General features: G+C 47.4%; 1 protein-coding gene across 2 annotated transcripts in view; it reads right to left on the reverse strand.

Moving 5' to 3' along the window:
• Nucleotides 1–8,635, reverse strand: part of PSIP1 (PC4 and SRSF1 interacting protein 1) — a 32,699-nt gene extending 24,064 nt beyond the window's left edge. For both annotated transcript variants that reach the window (XM_084279024.1, XM_084279023.1), the window contains exons 1-3: nt 8,470–8,635; nt 7,427–7,503; nt 3,346–3,484 (exon numbers count right to left, since the gene is read on the reverse strand). In XM_084279024.1, coding sequence (XP_084135150.1) covers nt 3,346–3,484; nt 7,427–7,503; nt 8,470–8,541 — 288 coding nt within the window. In that variant the 5' untranslated portion in view covers nt 8,542–8,635. The remainder of the gene's footprint in view (nt 1–3,345; nt 3,485–7,426; nt 7,504–8,469) is intronic.
• Between the last annotated feature and the right edge of the window lie 8,905 nt (nt 8,636–17,540).

Genomic DNA, 17,540 nt, shown 5'->3' on the forward strand with positions numbered 1-17,540 from the left:
TGAGGGGACTCCAGCCTGCAGGGAAGCCCACACCTGAGCAAGAACCAAGGAACAGCAACAGCAAAGCAACTGCGATGCACCAGCCTGCGTCTCCTGCACCATCGCCTCACCCAAGGGACAGACTGTGATGTGCAGTGTTGGGACTAGAGACCAGCAAGGAGGGGGGAAGAGAATTGCCCAGAGGGAAGCTGAGGTGTGCTTCTCTGCTTTTGTCTTTGTTTCTTATTATCAGATTCAGTAACAAAAAAGCTACTGTCAGTTGGCTATACTGTGCCAAGTTCCTTGACCTGAGTGCTTTGCTGCTCCTACCATACCCCTCTTTGGCAAAGATGGGAAGCCAATTTTACCCACTCTGTTACCTTTGTAACAGGTACAAGCTTCCCCATAAACTCCCACTAAAAATGTCTACATCTCTTGAACTTCCTTTCCTTCCCCAACTAAGCATCTAGAAGCCTGTCCCCTCAAAAAACCCTTAGCTGTTAATTAAGGCAGTCACAGAGACTTCTATGAAGCAGATAAACATCCTTCCTTTATTACTAGGAGGGAGAATACTATTACTAGGAGCTTTGAGAATACGATGCTAAGACAACATCCTTGTGAAAAGCAAAGCTGAAACACAGTAAAATGTCAGGGGAACTAACAAGAACATAAATAGGGTATCTCTAAAGTCATCACTGCGAACTATATTATCCTGCAGAGTACTGAAGAAAGAAAGCTCATTTCAGCACATAAGCTGGCACAAGTACAACCGAAACAAAAACCCAGTATCCCACTACACACTACAATTTTCTTATTCTTGGAAAACTGGGAAGTTCCTCTGTCTTACCTATAATCGTTGGCTGAACAGCAACACAGTATTTCAATTCTATGAATTAAACTCAAAAGGTAGTGCTTTGTGAAAAAAACCCCAAACTTGGAGGATCCAGAACTGATTGACCTGACATCAAAGATGCTCCAAGAAACTGTCTCTGAAGTAGACTCTTACAGGCAATTTCATTTCATATCAAGTAACAATCTTTGTGGTTTACATCCTGGTTTATTTTATAGAATGTCAAGTCTGGTTAGCTGTTTGCAGGAGCACTCTAAGTAGCCTACAAGAAAAGCTGCCTACAAGAAAAAATAAGAGCTGCCTCAATTCTAAGGGTTTGATTTGCTCCAAATCAAACTTGCATTTAACAATTAGCAGAGCATCAACAGAGGAGGCTATCCAAGGAAAGGCTTTTTACGGTCAAGGTGAAAATTCTGAAAAAGCTTTGAGTACTACATTACTATTTGAATCTGGTCCAACCCTCCTGCTCAAGCAGGGCCACCCAGAGACAGCTAAGCAGGACCACATCTAGACAGCTTCTTGTTATCTCCCAAGGCTGGCAACTCTACAGCCTCTCAGGGCAGTCTGTGTCACCCTCACAGTAAAAAAAAGAACCCAAATAATGTTTCCTGATGTTCAGACGGAATCTCATGTGTTTAGGTCTGTGCTCATTATCTCTGGTGCTGTCAACAGGCACCTCTGAAAACAGCCTGGTTCTCTCTCTTTGCACCCTCCCTTCAGGCATTTGTATGCACTGATGAAATTCATGCCTCTGTCCCCAAGCTCCCCAGGGCTGAACAGTGCCAGTTCTTTCAGTCTTTCTTCCTTTCTATCATTTCTGTGGCCCTTTGTGGGATTCCCTCTCCAGTATGTCCTTGTCTTGAACTAAGTAGCCCAGAATTAGACATAGTACTCCAGTTAAAACTTACTAAGAAAAGTTTCTCTTACCAGCAATTTTAAGGCTCCTTTACAGGAATAGATTTCAAATGACTTGCAGAAAGAAAAATTTAAATAAAAAAAAAAGCAGGGGTAAAACCAGCAAAGAACAACTCAATGTCTCTAAACAAAACATGACCAGTTCACAGAAAGACTCCATTAAAGAGCCATCACCAAACCTGAAGTGAAGGATCAGAATGAACTCAAAAGGACAACTACCCTGCCAAAGAGCTCCTAGTCTATTGAAACAGTCTGTATGTTTCTCTTAGCACCACATTCTGTATATTTCCAATTGGAAATGTATTTAGGAATGTCTGACGTTATGAAAACAACCCAGAGCACTGCTTAATTGAAGTTACTGACTCCTGCTGTGAAACAAAATATTAGACAACCTTGTTACCACTGACTGTTTATATGCAGATTTTCACCTTGCTAGAATGACTGGCAACATACAACTCAGTTATGGTTCACAATTGTCCCAGACATCCCTGAAGCACCTCTCCTAACCGTCAGAGAAAACAGCCAGAAGGTATACCAAATCGTATTTTACAGCAGTAGAACAATTCTGTCCATTATTAATGATTAATAATCCCACTCTGAGGAGGGAAATAGCATCTTTCCATATCCCAGAGTAGAAAAAGCGTGCATCTGGAGTACATCATCTTATCTCTCAACTTTACTTCTGAAACTCTTCCACTCTTCATCCGCGTTCTCCTTCGAACTAGAAACACAGTAACTTGGGGTATCTTACAGAGCAGGGATCAAGCGGTGCTGAAATGTCAGTCTGGCATGTCATGCAGAAATAGCAAATACCACCAAAGGACGCCAATTATTTTTATGATTACGGCAGCGCTGCCTAGAAGGACCAGTATGCGATCAGGGTTCAGTGTACAGAGCAAAATCAAAAGGCTACAGAATGTCTGAAGCAGGTAGGCAAAGACAAAATGAGCAAGACAACTTCAACTTAAATTTAGGTCTTTTTCTGGGTAGCAATGCATAGCTCTAGTTTAAGGTTGGAAGATTTACCAAGATGGCAAGAAATGAGGAATGACTAGGGCACAAGAACTGAATCAAGCAAGTCAGATGACTTGTTTTGGGGCAACAGGCAAGTGTCATGTTGCTTCCAACTGTTAGAAGGAAAATAGCTAACAAAGCGCATACTGAAATCTCACCAGGAGAAAAGCACTTGGGTTTAGTGGACAGAAGAGTGACTGAGATTTGAAAAAACTACCATTTAGAAGCACAGACATACAGCTCCAAAGCTAAGCGTTTAAAGAATATAAATAGTTACGTGCATATATACAGCTGTAAGTAAAATTTTATATGTACTGTAAAAAAATATTTTAACTTTCAGCTTTATGCTCCAAGAACTGTCAATGTGATCCCTCATGAACTTACTATTACAAACAGGTATCATCCCCAGATAAACACCCCCAACTCTTCCACGCTATCAGCACTAAAGATCAATTACAATTGAACTTAAACTTTAAAAATAAAAATAGGTTTAACGCTCAGCTGAACAGCGGGGAAACACTCACTGCTTTTCTTCCCCTCCCCCCAAAATTATAGGAACAAAGATTCGCACAGTCTGCATAACTTACCTGCTGATGAGAGAACTTCACTTTGGGGTTGTTGTCAATTTCCCACAAACCCTCATTAAATCCCTTCCTTTTATTTGGTTTGCCGTATTTATCTTTATTTTCAGAATAAGGGAATATGTCCTTTGGTCCCAAAAATGCCCTTAAGGAGACAAAGAACACAAAGAACGAAATGTCACGTTTTAAGTGGTTACTCTTTCCCAAGAAGTACGCTCCAAGTGTTAAGATACAACGTTCATCGCTACTGCAACAACTGATTTTGCTATGTATGTGTCTTTACTGTTCCCAACCTTTGTGAACCAGAACAACTGAAAACCGAGGAGCTCGCTAACCCTTCCCCCTGCGGGTGGTGGTGGCAGAAATCAGCCTTAAATGTTATGAATAAATAATCCTTGAATCCGGACAATCTACTGCGAGAAAACTATTTAGAGTAGAAGTGACTCCAAGCTAACAAAGAAAACTTTTCAAAGTTGTTAAAAATAATCCAGTTAAAATACATAGTTTGTAAGAACACTATGTAATCCAGCTGGTTTTCGGAGTCATAATAGGACCTCATAACTTGATTTACTGAACTTTAACAATAAAAACTTTAAACTCTTCCTTACATCAAGTTCCTCTCCCATTTTTTTCTTGATTAGGCAAACAGTACAAATATTTTTACTTAAGCTATTCTTGTAGTAGAGGTCAACTGCATTGCTTGTATACCTTTGTCAGACAAGCAAACAGTCCTGCATAGCACTACCCCTACTGCACCCTGTGTAACTACTACTTTTAGACTAGTAGCTTTTCCTCATGGCAAAATCACAGTATCACAGCATTACCACCTTCTCCGAGCTAGACTTAACATATTACTTCACTGAGAATCAATACACTAATTTATACTGAAGAACAAAGACTCCTCAATTCCTGCTCTACTTCTAAGACCTTTCAAGTTCGGATTTCACTGTAGCAATCCGTACGCTGCTAACAGAAAAAGGCAGCACTGTGGTGGTATGCTCTTCTTTTTACTTTGTGCCTAGACACAAGTTTTGTCTGATTGCACATGTGTTAGATCCAACTACCACAAAAGTTGCAGATACTTGCTTTCTAAATTACTGGTTCGTGGAAAAGTTAGATACTTCCAAGCTCAACTCCCCTATTTCCCTCATCGTCTTTAATAAAGAGCCATGTGAGACTTAGACCCTACAAAACAAAACCCAAGAAACCCAAAAAGGCAGATTAGGCGCTTCCTACTCCAGCACTAAAACACTCACCTGTGTGTACAAAGTATGAAGTAAACCACTGTAACAGACTGCAAATCACCCACCTCTTTGCAAGAGATAGTTAGAGAGGATTCAGCTACTGTGAGACACGCACCTGCAAAGGCTACTTAACCAGACCAAAAAAAGGAGGAGAGAGAAGACAAGCAGAAACCAGAAGACAAAAATAGCAAACATTGCCTCTCTTCTTCCCTATCCCCTGAAGGGAAGCACTTTTCCAAGACCTGTAAGCCTCTCCCCCATATTGCTCAGGCTGTGAAAAAAAGCAGAAATCAAGTATGATGAAAAGGTCATGTAGCTTACAGGTTGTTGTAGTTAAACCTCCATGTACTAAAAAGAAAAAAGAACAAGAAAATCAAATGAAGTGAGATTACCCTAATAGATAAGGTCCGGAAATTAAAGTTCAGTGTGACCTTCTGTTCATTTGTGACAAACCAAAATTTGCACTGATGTGATTTACTGACACAACAGATACAAGCAAAGCTTTTATTAAAATTTTATCTAATTTATTACTACTCTTTTTTGGGGGGAGGGGGGGGGTCCTGGTTTTGGTCAGGAGGGAGTTAACTTCTTTTGTAGCAGCGGATGGAATGCTGTGTTTGAGAGTTAAAATGAAAGCAGTGCTGGTAACACCCTGATGGTTTTAGTTGCTGTCAGACAGTCAAGGACTTTCTCAGCTCTTCATGAGAAAGGAGGGGAGAAGCCAGGACAGGTGACCCAACTGACCAAAGAGAGTATTCCATGCCAATTACATCATGCTCAGTATAAAGGGGGGCTGACGGGAGGAAGGCCTGGGGAGGCTCCAGGACGCGCGGTTCTTGGGGGACGGTCAGGTTCTGGGACGGCTCTGGGTGGCACGGCCTGAGTTGTGTGGTTTGGTGAGAAACTGCATTGTGTATCAACAGCCTCATATATTTTTGCTCTAAAGTCCTGTTAGCATTGTTATATTGTATCTTTCTGTTATCTTAGTAAACTATCCTTATCCCAACCCACGGGCCTCTTAATTTCTTGGTTTTGGGGTTATTTGCCCCTTCCTTTTCCTTTCCCTTACCTCTCACCCCCCCCCCCCCTTCCCTTTTCCCTGCTCTTTTCCTTTAAGGAGCAGGCAGCTGTGTGGATCTCAGCTCTCAGCTGGGGTGAAACCACGGCATATCTTGAGAAGTATGTGTCTGTTCGCTGCACAAGAGGTAGCAACACACGTAGCTGTGCTTTGACAGAATTTAAGAGAATATCGACAACAGCAATCAAAGTTTTCACTTGTTTTTAGTAATCTGCCAAAGTGAATTAATATCACTCCTAAAAGTCAAGTAAGGATTATTCCCAAGCAAGTTTTTGGTTTTGCTTTTCCCCTTCGCTCCTCTTATCCTACTTATTTCTACCCAGCTAGAAAACAGCATCCTCTGTACAGAAGGACTTAGCATGAGTAACTGGATTTTCAGAGCTGCCACAACTTACAGTAAGACAGGCTGTGTATGTTCAACTACTAAATGTGCTGAATGTATGCAGTGTCTAACTTTGTACAGGTATGTAACTGTGAGAAACACAGGGGAGAACAACTTTACCAAATTTATTGTAATTCCTCAGAAAAAGTACAGAAAATTGTTAGCTCTGGCTAGTTCCCGGTGCATCACTAGTTGCCATTTACAGCTACAAACCTAAATAAAATTACATGTTGTCAAACAGCATTCCCGGTTTTTACCTGATCTGCTCCTTCCTATTGTACTTAAAGGTAAGTTGCTGTAAGCAACAATAGGAGCGAGAAGCACTGGAGTTTCACCACTCTAAGCAACACAAAGTAAGTGACCTCTTTAAAGAGCAAACATCTCCAGACGGGCAGGTCACGGAACATCCCGTAACTTGCAAGTGTGTACAGAACTGAGATAAGCAGTTTCCCTTCTACTGTATGGATTCCTGAAATCCACAGCCTAACGAACACCAGACAGCGGTGAACTTTATCTCATAACATCAAAGACTGAGGAACAGACATTGCAATTTACCAGTGTAAACAATTAAGAAAACCAGCAGAACTAAAACCACACCAATATAGGTTTTGTTCTTTTAAAAATACCAAACAATACCAAAGCCATAGACTACAAATCAGGCAACAAACAATGCACTGAATTTGAAGTCTTAGAAATCTACAGTGGGGCAACCTGTCACACTATACAGTACCGTGGAAATTTTCAAAAGGACAGAACTGCATCAAGCCCGGCACATTTACAATCAGATTTAGCAGTGGAAGAAATGCAGTCCCTGAAAACAAGTGTGGTGTGATTGCAAAATGCTACCATTGCTGTAAGTACTCAAAAATAAATATTTTGCAGGTTGAGAGGTGTAAAGCTAACTGCACCTCCTCCTTTTTCTCTCCAGATGCTGTAAAAAACAAACACCCGTAATCCCAGACCCCTCCAGAAAAAAACACCCAACCCGACTGATACATTTATTTGTCTGTTTCTCAAGTTTTGCCTCCTTCATTGTTCTTTGCCTTGTTTCACTTTCTTTGAGAATGTTGAGAACATAGAGCACCACAGTTAAAGCCCATTACTGAAGAAAGAATAACCTATCAGTCATACCACCATGTGTGGGATTTTTTTTTTTACTCTTTGGACAAGGAAAGTACCTGGTGTGGTTATGGTCTAACATTCCTACATACAGCTTAAGCAAAAGCTAGAGAAGCAGGTCTCATCAATTCATTCATTTATGAAAACCTGGTCTGTAACTGATCTTTAGCAATTTAAAAGACACTACATTCAGACAAGCTGTTAACTTCTCCTCACAGCATTCTACAATGAAAAAGGGATGACCCTTAAATATAAAGGACTTACGTCTCGTGGGTGCCGAAAAAGAAAATTGGCATTTTATTTGTAGGAGGCTTTACTGCTCCATCAGGAACTTCATCCACCTAGGGAAAGACACAGTTTATAAATCAAGTAACAGTCAACAGCTGTCTAAGGGGCATTAAGGAAAGGTGTTAAGCATTAAAAAAGAAAAAAAAAAAAAACAACAAAGCTGCAGAGAACTAAAGCAGATCTCAAGATCTCTATTTAAGTTCATGTTAAAAAAAATACAGCAGAATCGAAGACAGTATTAGCAACAATAGGAAATTACAACACTTCTCACATTACAGCAATGCTTTTTACATGACGACTTTCTTTTGGAAGGAGACACAATGTGCTACAGGTAAAAAGGGCAGTTCAGTTCTTAGCTGAGCTGGTACCTTGCCCAAGTCTAAATGTCAAGTACTATGAGAACGACATATCAAGAAGCTATTTAAAAGAACAATTCTTAAACTTGCGTCTTAGTTATATACCTTGCTATTAGTCTTTTACCTACATCCTCACACCCAGATGACCCGTAAGGACCGAACATCCTGTCACCTACACTCTGTTGAGCCTGCAGGAAGCACTCCTGGAACAGGCGACTTGAGGAGTGAAGAGTAACCCTGCCGCAACTGGGTGTTTTTACACTGCCAAGAAGGAGCGGCGATCCCGCAAGAGTGTTTTTGGGCAGTCAGGTACCCGCGCGGCTCCAGCGTGCCGCTAGCAGCGGCGTTCGCTCCTGGAAGAGAAGCTACGCAAAGCGGGGCAACTCGGGGCCGCCGGAGAGCGATACCTGTCAGAGGCGGAGCGCCTGGCGGCAGGCAGCCCGCCGCGCGGGAGCTGTGCACCGCGGCTCGGAAGTCGCTTCCCACCGCGGGCGCGCTGCCCGGGGGGTTTTACCGCGCTGCTCTCCACAGGCGCCCGACGGCACTTTTCTTCGCAAGGCGAAGGTGAAGCGCCGGGAGGGGAGGCCGGGACAGGCGGGGGCAGGGGAGGACAGGTGCAGCGCCGGAGGGCGTCGCGGCCCGGGGCAGGACGGGGTGCCTTACCCTGGCCGGCCAATGGGGATAACCCTTCATCTTGGCGAAGATCAGGTCTCCGGGTTTGAAATCTCGGCTCATGGTGTCCCACCGACGCGATGCCTGTTGCCTCCAGACGAACGGTCCGCACGGCCAGCCCCCGTCACCGACGCGCTAATGTCCGCCGGAGGTCCCGCTGCCGGGATAAACACACCGGGGGTGGGGGCGTGGAGACAAGGGCGGCTACAGAGGGGACACCGCGCCCCTCAAGGGCGGGCAGCCCCCGCCAGGCAGCCAGCGGGACAGCGCACGCCCCTCACCTCCCCCCCACCCCCGGGGCAGCCCCACCGCCGCGCCCGCAGCCCCCGCCCACAGCACGCCGGCGGCACCGACGCCACAACACAGGGACCCACGCGGGCCGCAGCCAGGGGCGCCCGCCCCCGCCCGGCTCGGCTCCGCTCGCCCGCGCGGCGGGAGCTCCCCCCCTTCCCCGGCCGGCACGGCTCCCGCCACACGCGCGCACCGCCCGCCCCCCGAGATGTAAGGCGCGATGGCGCGGAAGCGGGGCGGGAGGCGCGGAAGGGGAACCCGGCTCGTCTGGCCGGCCTCCGTCCCGCGCCTCAGCCCGCGGCGGTCTGGCGCCTCGCTACCCACCGCGTTGGCTCTCGTCCTGCAGCCCACCTTCGTCTGCAGCAGCAGCAGCAGCAGCTGCAGCAGCCGCGGCCGCCGCGGGAGACACGGCCGCGCTCCCTCCTCCCGCCAGGAGGGGCAGAACCAAGCGGCACGCTGCAACTAGCCGACGGGGGCGGTGGGGGGGGTACCGGTGGAGGTCCTGTCGAAGACGGGCAGCTCGGCTCCCGCTTACGCACCTGAGAGCGAACGCAGCCAGCCACGTGAAGCGGCCGACCCAGCCCGAAGCTCGGAGGCGAGGAGGGAAGAAAGAAGCGGGCGGTCGTCCTTCGCCGTGTCTCCCCTCCGTCGTCCAAATAGCTCATTCCTCCTTCCGCGGGGGCGGGGCGGCCGCGGCGCTGCGGGGTGGGAGGAGGAGGAGCGGAGCGGCGCGGCCCGGCTCGGCTGAGCCACGGGGGCCGCACTCGGTAGCTGCGGCACTGTGGCGGGGGGCTGAGGCGGAACCGTCGCGCGGCAGCGTACCGTCCCGCGTCCTCTCCCGTCCCTCAGGCGGCGGCCGGACGCGCTTTGCCCTGCGCTAGCCCAGGCGCGAAGCGAGCTGCGTCGGGTCCCGCCGCCGCCGCCGGCGGCGTGGCTGGCAGGCGCGGGGCGGCGCAGCTTGGCTCCCTCGCCGCGGCCGGCCCGGTGACAGGCCTGGCCCGGGGCCACGCGCCGCTCCAGTGGCAGCTGATGGCCCGGAGTCCCTTTTCACCCGCGCCTCGGCGCGTGGCCCCTCCGGGCGGGAGCGCGTCCCCGCGCCCCGGCTGGGCGCAGCCAGTTCCCCCGCACGCGTTAGCGGGTGCGCCTGTCCCTGCCGGTCCCTTTGTTTCTGAGGAGCGCGGTAACAGAGGCCTCCCTCTCCCGGGCTCCTCGCCCCGTGTCGCGGGGGCCCGAAGGCCGCTCGTGTCCCCCGGCGCCCCGGTACTTGATACTCCCCGTGTTTTGACTCCCCCAGCATCCAGCCGCCCACGGCTTCAGCGTCTGAAGCCGAGTTTTTTACCTGCAACTTAACCGCCATTGACTCCTTTTTTCTCTGATTTTTTAAACCGGGATTACTAGTCATTCAGTTCAGACTTTGTGTTCCTCTGCTTGTCCTTTCCTTACGCGCCCTCTCCTGACTTGTTTACCGGCCAGTATTAAGCTCATTCTTCTCCCAGCACTTCAGCAACTGCCCCCTCCTCTCCTGTTTCATCGGGTGGTCTCCTTGCCGAGTGCATCAAGCACCTCCAGCACCCCATGCTTTGTCCCACAAACACAGTTCCTCCCCCACCCCGCTTCGAACAGAGGACCTTAGATCCAGGCTTTAACTCAACAAGCCTTTCTTTTTCTCCCTGTCTGCCTGCCCTGTTTGGTCTAGTTCTGGTTCTTCTCCCTCTTGCATCAGTCATTATCGGGTCTGTCACCTCTCTGTGCCTTTGGCTCTGTCTGCAGGTCCCACACAGCACCACCACCTGCAAGTCACCGTGTCACACGCCCGTGCTGACACGGGTGCCAAAACCAGCAACACGCTGTCAGAGCAGGGGCACAAAAAGTTGTTCTTTACACAATGGCACATTGTCTCACAGGGGCAGACCTAATAACCATTTCATGGTTGGGTGCTCATCCTGCACACCCGCAGCCTGATGCACAAGACCTGGGAGCCAATGTTCTGCCAGCTGCCCTCTGTGCTGCTTGCACACAGAGCCAAGTTCTTGTGAGAAGCATCATCCTACTGCTTTCAGTTTTGATTCTGCAACGAGACAGGCCCAAAACACACGCTGCAGTTGCCACAAGGCAAGCTGTGCTGTCTTCTAGCTCTCTTTATCACAGATGCACAATGGTCAGTCATAAATGCTACCTACAAAACCTCACTCCATCTGCGTTTGGCAGCAACAAACTGCAGTTTTCCCATGGATTAAAGGAGTCAAATGATGTCGATTTACTTGGAGGTGGTAAAGCTCATATTCCTGACATGAAGTTTCTACAGGGTTAGACAGGGGCTTGTTAGAAAATAGGTCATGAACTTACTAGACAGGAAAAAAGCTTTCTTCCTGTGCACAAATGGATGACCACCTGGGGGAAAACTTGAAAAATTAAGAATAAGGTAACCTGTACATCCAGAACTGTTAGGAGGAAGATGAAAGTTTGACAGTGGTAGAAACTGCATCTTCACTGGCAGATGTGCGAGTCTATTTCACTGCACTGAATCATTCCTGTTTCAGCAGTACACAAAGTTTGATGTTTTTTGCTAAGTGAGAAACGTGTAGATTACAGCAAAAACTGTGTTTTAATACTTTGCAGTGCAGGAACAATCTGCTGGGATTCCCCTAGTTAAGTCACTACTCTGTTTAATCGTATGGTTACATTTGGCTTCCATATCAGCTTAAATAAATTCGTATTTTAGTTTTGAAGCAATGCTTTTGCAGTCTCTTAAGGACATTCTAATTTCCTCAGCCTTTGGAAACAGTCTTTTGAATCTGACACTTCTCAGGCATCAGGAGGCTTGCACCTTGGATTAAAATCAGTGAGGACCAGCTGCAAATCCTTTCTTTCCTAATTGAGGAAGCAAGTTAAGACAACTTGGTTTCATACAGAAGTAGGGTGTTCTTCAAAAGAGACTAACATGACTAGGTCAGGTTTTAAAGTTAAAACGTAAAATTCCATTTAAAGAGTGAAAAAAATTGAACAAGTTATGTTTTGACTACAGTCAGGCTCATTTGTACATGTTATGTAAATATAAGATTGAAGACAAACTGTTCAAGTGCAGACACAAGAGGGGGGAAAATGCCTGTTTTGCTCTCCAAACACTCTCCTTGAAAGACAGCAACACACCATACCGACGCTGTTAAGCTCTGAGGACCAGACCAGCTTTTGTTTTTTTTTTTGTTTAGTAAACAGTTTTATTCTGAGTGACAGAAAAGTCTAGTGCTTTGGCCAGGCCTGCCACCCCACGCTGGAGTAAGAGGTCAGTTGTTACAGGCCATGGATGAGCTCTGGAGGTGAAAAGCAGTTCTTCCTACGAGGAGTCCTGCGTCCGGCGCCTGCCTGTTTGCAGCAGCTGTTCCAACCGGTTTCCTGCAGGTGCGGGCGTAGGTCGCACTGCAGAGAAGCACGCTGGTATCCTGTCTGCAGATGAAGCAGTTGCTTCTTGCTCTGCCAAAGCCAGGACCACACTGAAGCAGCGTGTTCTCCTCTCGGTGTTCTTGGGTCAAGCGCTCTTTCTAAACGTATCATAAACAAATCTCTCTTAAGGATAAGAAAGAAGCTGATGTTCATTCCATGTGTGATACCAGCCTGATTTGTTTCCACCTTTCAAAAAAACACATGTATATTCTGAATCTCTGTAGGTTTTGGACCAAAATATTGCTTGAATTGTGAGCAAATACCTAAGACAGCACATATATGAGATGTGTTTTTCAGTGTGGGAGGAAGGAAAGGCAACTGTTCAGCTACATACGTGCTGCAGTAGTAATGTGGCTAAAGTAATTTTTGTGAATCAAGGTCAAAAACGACAAGTGTGTTCTTTTGGGCAGATAATTTACCTTATTGGTTTAGTATCCCGTAAGCTATTATGGAGCCAAAACCTATCAGAACTGCGAGACACGGTGTCAAATCTCAATGGGATCTTCCATATTATCCCATCATTTGTATTTCTTCATGGCTTCGTGGCTGTCAGGAGAGGTCCCTGGGGACTGGAAAAAAGGTCATGTCACTCCCATTTATAAAAAAGGGAGCAAGGAAGACCCAGGGAATTACAGGCCGGTGAGCCTCACCTCTGTGCCTGGGAAGATCATGGAACAGATCCTCCTGGATGACATGTTGGAGCACATGAGGGATGAGCGCATGATCAAGGACAGCCAGCACAGCTTCACCAAGGGGAGGTCGTGCCTCACCAATCTGGTGACCTTCTGTGATGGAGTGACAGCATCGGGGGATAAAGGGAAGGTGACCAATGTCATCTACCTGGACTTGTGCACGGCCTTTGACACAGTCCCCCACCACATCCTTATCTCTAAATTGGAGAGATGTGGATTTGATGGGTGCACCATCCAGTGGATAAGAAACTGATTAACAGACCGTAGCCTAAGGGTGGTGGTCAATGGGTCTATGTCCAGGTGGAGGCCGGTGACAAGCGGTGTCCCCCAGGGGTCTGTCTTGGGACCGCTGCTCTTTAACATCTTTATCAGTGACATCGATGATGGAGTTGAGTGCACCCTCAGCAAGTTTGCGGATGACACCAAGCTGAGTGGTGTGGTTGACACAACAGAAGGAAAGGAAGCCATCCAGAGGGATCTTGACAGGCTGGAAAGGTGGGCCCGGATGAACCTAATGAGGTTCAACACTGCAAAGTGTAAGGTGTTGCACTTGGGCTGGAGGAATCCCAGACACAGATACAGACTGGGAGAAGAGCTCCTGGAGAGTAGCCCTGCTGAGAAGGACTTGGGGATTCTGGTGGATGAGAAACTTGACATGAGCCAGCAGTGTGCTCTTGCAGCTCACAAGGCCAGTGGTATCCTGGGCTCCATCAGAAGAGGGGTGGCCAGCAGGGACAGGGAGGTGATTGTCCCTCTCTACTCTGCCCTCCTGAGGCCCCATCTGGAGTCCTGTGTCCAGATCTGGGGCCCCCAATACAAGAAGGATGTGGAGCTGTTGGAGAGGGTCCAGAGGAGGGCCACAAAGATGGTTAGAGGGCTGGAGCACCTCCCCTACAAAGGGAGGCTGAGGGAGCTGGGCTTGTTCAGCCTGGAGAATAGAAGGCTGCAGGGGGACCTCATTGCAGCCTTCCAGTTCCGGAAGGGAGCATACAAACAGGAGGGGATTCAACTTTTTAAAAGAGCAGATAATGGCAGGACAAGGGGGAATGGACTAAAGCTAAAGGAGGGAAGGTTTAGATTAGATATTAGGGGGAAGTTTTTTACAGAAAGAGTGGTGAGGTGCTGGAGCAGGCTGCCCAGAGAAGTAGTAGATGCCCCGTCCCTGGAGGTGTTCAAGGCCAGGTTGGATGGGGCCCTGGGCAGCCTTGTATAGATCCAGGCCTGGAGGTTGGAGGCCCTGCCTGTGGCAGTGGGGTTGAAGCTCTATGATCCATGGGGTCCCTTTCCAATCCAGACCATTCTATGATTCTATGATTCATTAGCTAAGGCCATTTTTCATCATGCTCAATTCTTGACTACTCACCAGACAAGAGTGGAGAGCAAGCCCTGTTCAATACTGTATTTTTGAACAGAAAAAAAATAATTCCCATGCTGTTATTAAAATAAATGCAACATAATGAAGTCTACCAATTTGTGCACCCAGGCAAAGAACTTCTTTGATTTGGCAGCAGATATTTAAAATAACCAAGGCAAATTATACAGATCAGCTCACAAACTAGAAATGAAGTTATGAGACTTATGTCAGAGGGTGTAACATATTATGGAGCTTTTTGTCTCTTGCAGTTAAAACTACAATCCGTACCCTGAAGGACAGCAATATGAGATTGACTGCATGACTGGGCAAAGAGGAACCAAATGAAGTTCAACAAGGGTAAGTGTAGGGTTCTGCACCAAGGGAAGAATTGCCCCAAGTACCAATACAGGTCAGCAGGATGACCTGTTGTGAAGCAGCTCTGTGGAGAAGGACCTGGGAGTCCTGGTGGACAACAAGCTCTCCATGAGCCAGCAGTGTGTCCTCATGGCCAAGAAGGCCAACGGTGTCCTGGAGTGCATTAAGAAGAGTGTGGCCAGCTGGCTGAAGGAGGTTCTCTTCCCCATCTACTCTGCCCTGGTGAGGCCACGTCTGGAGTGCTGGGTCCAGTCCTGGGCTCCCCAGCTGAAGAAAGATGGAACAACTGGAGAGAGTCCAGCAGAGGATAGAGGATACAAGGATGATGGGGGGCTGAAGCATCTCTCATATGAGGAGTGGATGAGAGAGCTGGGGCTGTTTAGCTTGGAAAAGAGAAGACAGAGAGGGGATCTTACCAACACTTATAAATATATCTAAAGTGTGGATGTCAAGAAGACAGGGCCAGACTCTTCTCAGCAGTGCCCAGTGACAGGACAAGGGGCAATGGGTACAAATTGGAACACGGGAAATTCCGTATCAGTATGAGGCAAAATGACTTTACTCTGAGGGTGACAGAGCCCTGGGACAGGCTGCCTGGAGAAGCTGTGGAGTCTCCTTCGCTGGAGATACTCAAAACTTGCCTGGACAGGATCATGTGCAACCTGCTCTAGGTGCTGCTGCTTGAGTAGGGGGGCTTGGACTATATGATCTCCAGAGGTCTCCTCCAACCCCTGCCGTGCTGTGAATCTGTGAATCAGGAAATACTTCACCATACATCTTAGGAATTCAGACTGCATTAGGTTTGTGTGGCAAGGTTTTGGTAGCAGAGGTGCTACAGGAGTGGCTTTTTGTGGAAAGCTGCTCCTGTGTCTGATACAGCCAATGCTAGTCAGGTCCAGGATTGACTCAGTGCTGGCCAGGTCTGAACTATAATAGTGCTGACACCCCTGGGATAACATAGTTAAGAAGAAAGAAAAAAAAAAAAAGGAAAAAAAAAGCAGCAGTTTTTTTCCAGCCACAGAAAAGTCTGAGAAAATGTGAGAGGAACAACTTTGCAGACATCAAGGTGAGTGAAGAAGGAAAGGGAGGAGGTGCTCCAGGCACTGGAGCAAAGGTTCCTCTACAGCCTGTGGAGGACTCCATGCTGGAGGTGAATTCACCCAAAGGATGCTATGACCGTGTGGGAATAGCCCATGATGGAGCAGGCTCCTGGCAGGACCTGTGACCCTATGGAGAGAGGAGCCCCCGCGGGAACAGGTTTGCTGCAGGACTTGTGAACCCATGGGGGACCCACACTAGAGCAGTTTGTTCTGGAAGACCTGCACCCCATGGAAAGGACCCATACTGGAGCCATTTATGAAGAACTGCAGCCTGTGGGAAGGACTCACATTGGAGAAGTTCATGGAGGACTGTCTCCCATGGGAGGGACCCTGTGCTGGAGCAGGTGAAGAGTGTGAGGAGTAAGTAACAGCAGAGACAATGTGTGATGAACTGACTGCACCCTCCATTCCTCATCCCCCTGTTATCACTGGGGACCAGAAGGTAGAGAAATTGGGAGTAAAGTTGAGCCTGAGAAGAAGGGAGGGGCAGGGGGAAGCCGTTTTAAGATTTGCTTTTATTTCTCGTTACTCTGATTTTTTGGTAATAAATTAATTTCCTCAAGTTAAGTGCATTTTAACCATGATGGTAACTGATGAGTGATCTCTCCCTGTCCTTATCTCAATACAGGAACCTTTCATTATGTTTTGTCCTTCCTGTCCAGCTGAGAAGGGGAATGACCGTGTGGCTTTGGTGGGTACCTGGCCTCCAGCCAGGGTCAGCCCACCACATAGCCCAAAGTGGTATTTTTGTAGTTACAAGCAACATGAATCAACTTTGGAAGAAAAAGTGATAGGGAAGCTACCTGCAGTGCTACAGAAGTACTTGCAGTCGTGAAGTCAGTCATACTGACCTACCTGTCAGCCAAAGCAATTAGCTGTACTCTGAATTCAGTATGAATATTTTCCTGAGTGAGCACCAACTACAGCTCTGTGGTTAATGTAAACTGGTTTTAACTTCATAAATAACTATTTTTAGTGTAATTTTGCTTCTATTGGGAAAGTCCAACTAGAAGAAAACCCCCAATGAGATTTTTGTGGGGGTTTTTTTTTCAGAAATATGTATGAACAAACCATGATTTTAAATGAAATTGTTTTTAGAGCTTCTCTTTAGATTTTTTTATGTTACTAAATATGAGACCTTTAGATGCAGAAGTCTAAATAAAAGAAAGGTTAAGATTTCATTCTGCTTCCTTCCAGTTGTTCCATCTGGATTAAAACAGTCATTCCCAAACTGGAATGGCATTATTACCAGCCAGAATGCAACCTGGGAAACCTGAGAGTAGGCGATGCAGCCCAGACGCCCATGGTGGTGGTAAGAAAACAGCACCCACATCAGCAGCAGTGCAGGACATGCAGCCTGCTGGGTGCTGCGTACCCTGAAGAAACACGGCACCATACTCCGCTCAGTTAGCTCGCTGGAGTCAGATATATCCAATCTTCATCTGCCTTGACCCACGCTATTACTTAGGGTCAAGTCCCACAGAATCACAAGGTTGGAAGAGACCTTTGAAGATCATCGAGTCCAACCATTCCCGTCCTATCCTAAACCATATCCCTGAGTACCTCATCTACCCTTTTTTTGAACACATCCAGGGAAGGTGACTCAACCACCTCCCTGGGCAGCCTGTTCCAGGCCCTGACAACTTTTTCAGTAAAAAATGTTTTTCTAATATCCAATCTAAACCTGCCCTGGCACAGCTTCATGCCATCTCCCCTTGTTCTATCTCCTGTCACCTGGCTGAAGAGACCATCACCCACCTCTCTACAACCTCCCTTCAGGTAGTTGTAGGTGGTGATAAGGTCTCCCCT

The sequence above is a fragment of the Gallinula chloropus genome, assembly GCF_964237585.1.
Source record: "Gallinula chloropus genome assembly, chromosome: Z".
Classification (NCBI taxonomy): Eukaryota; Metazoa; Chordata; class Aves; order Gruiformes; family Rallidae; genus Gallinula; species Gallinula chloropus.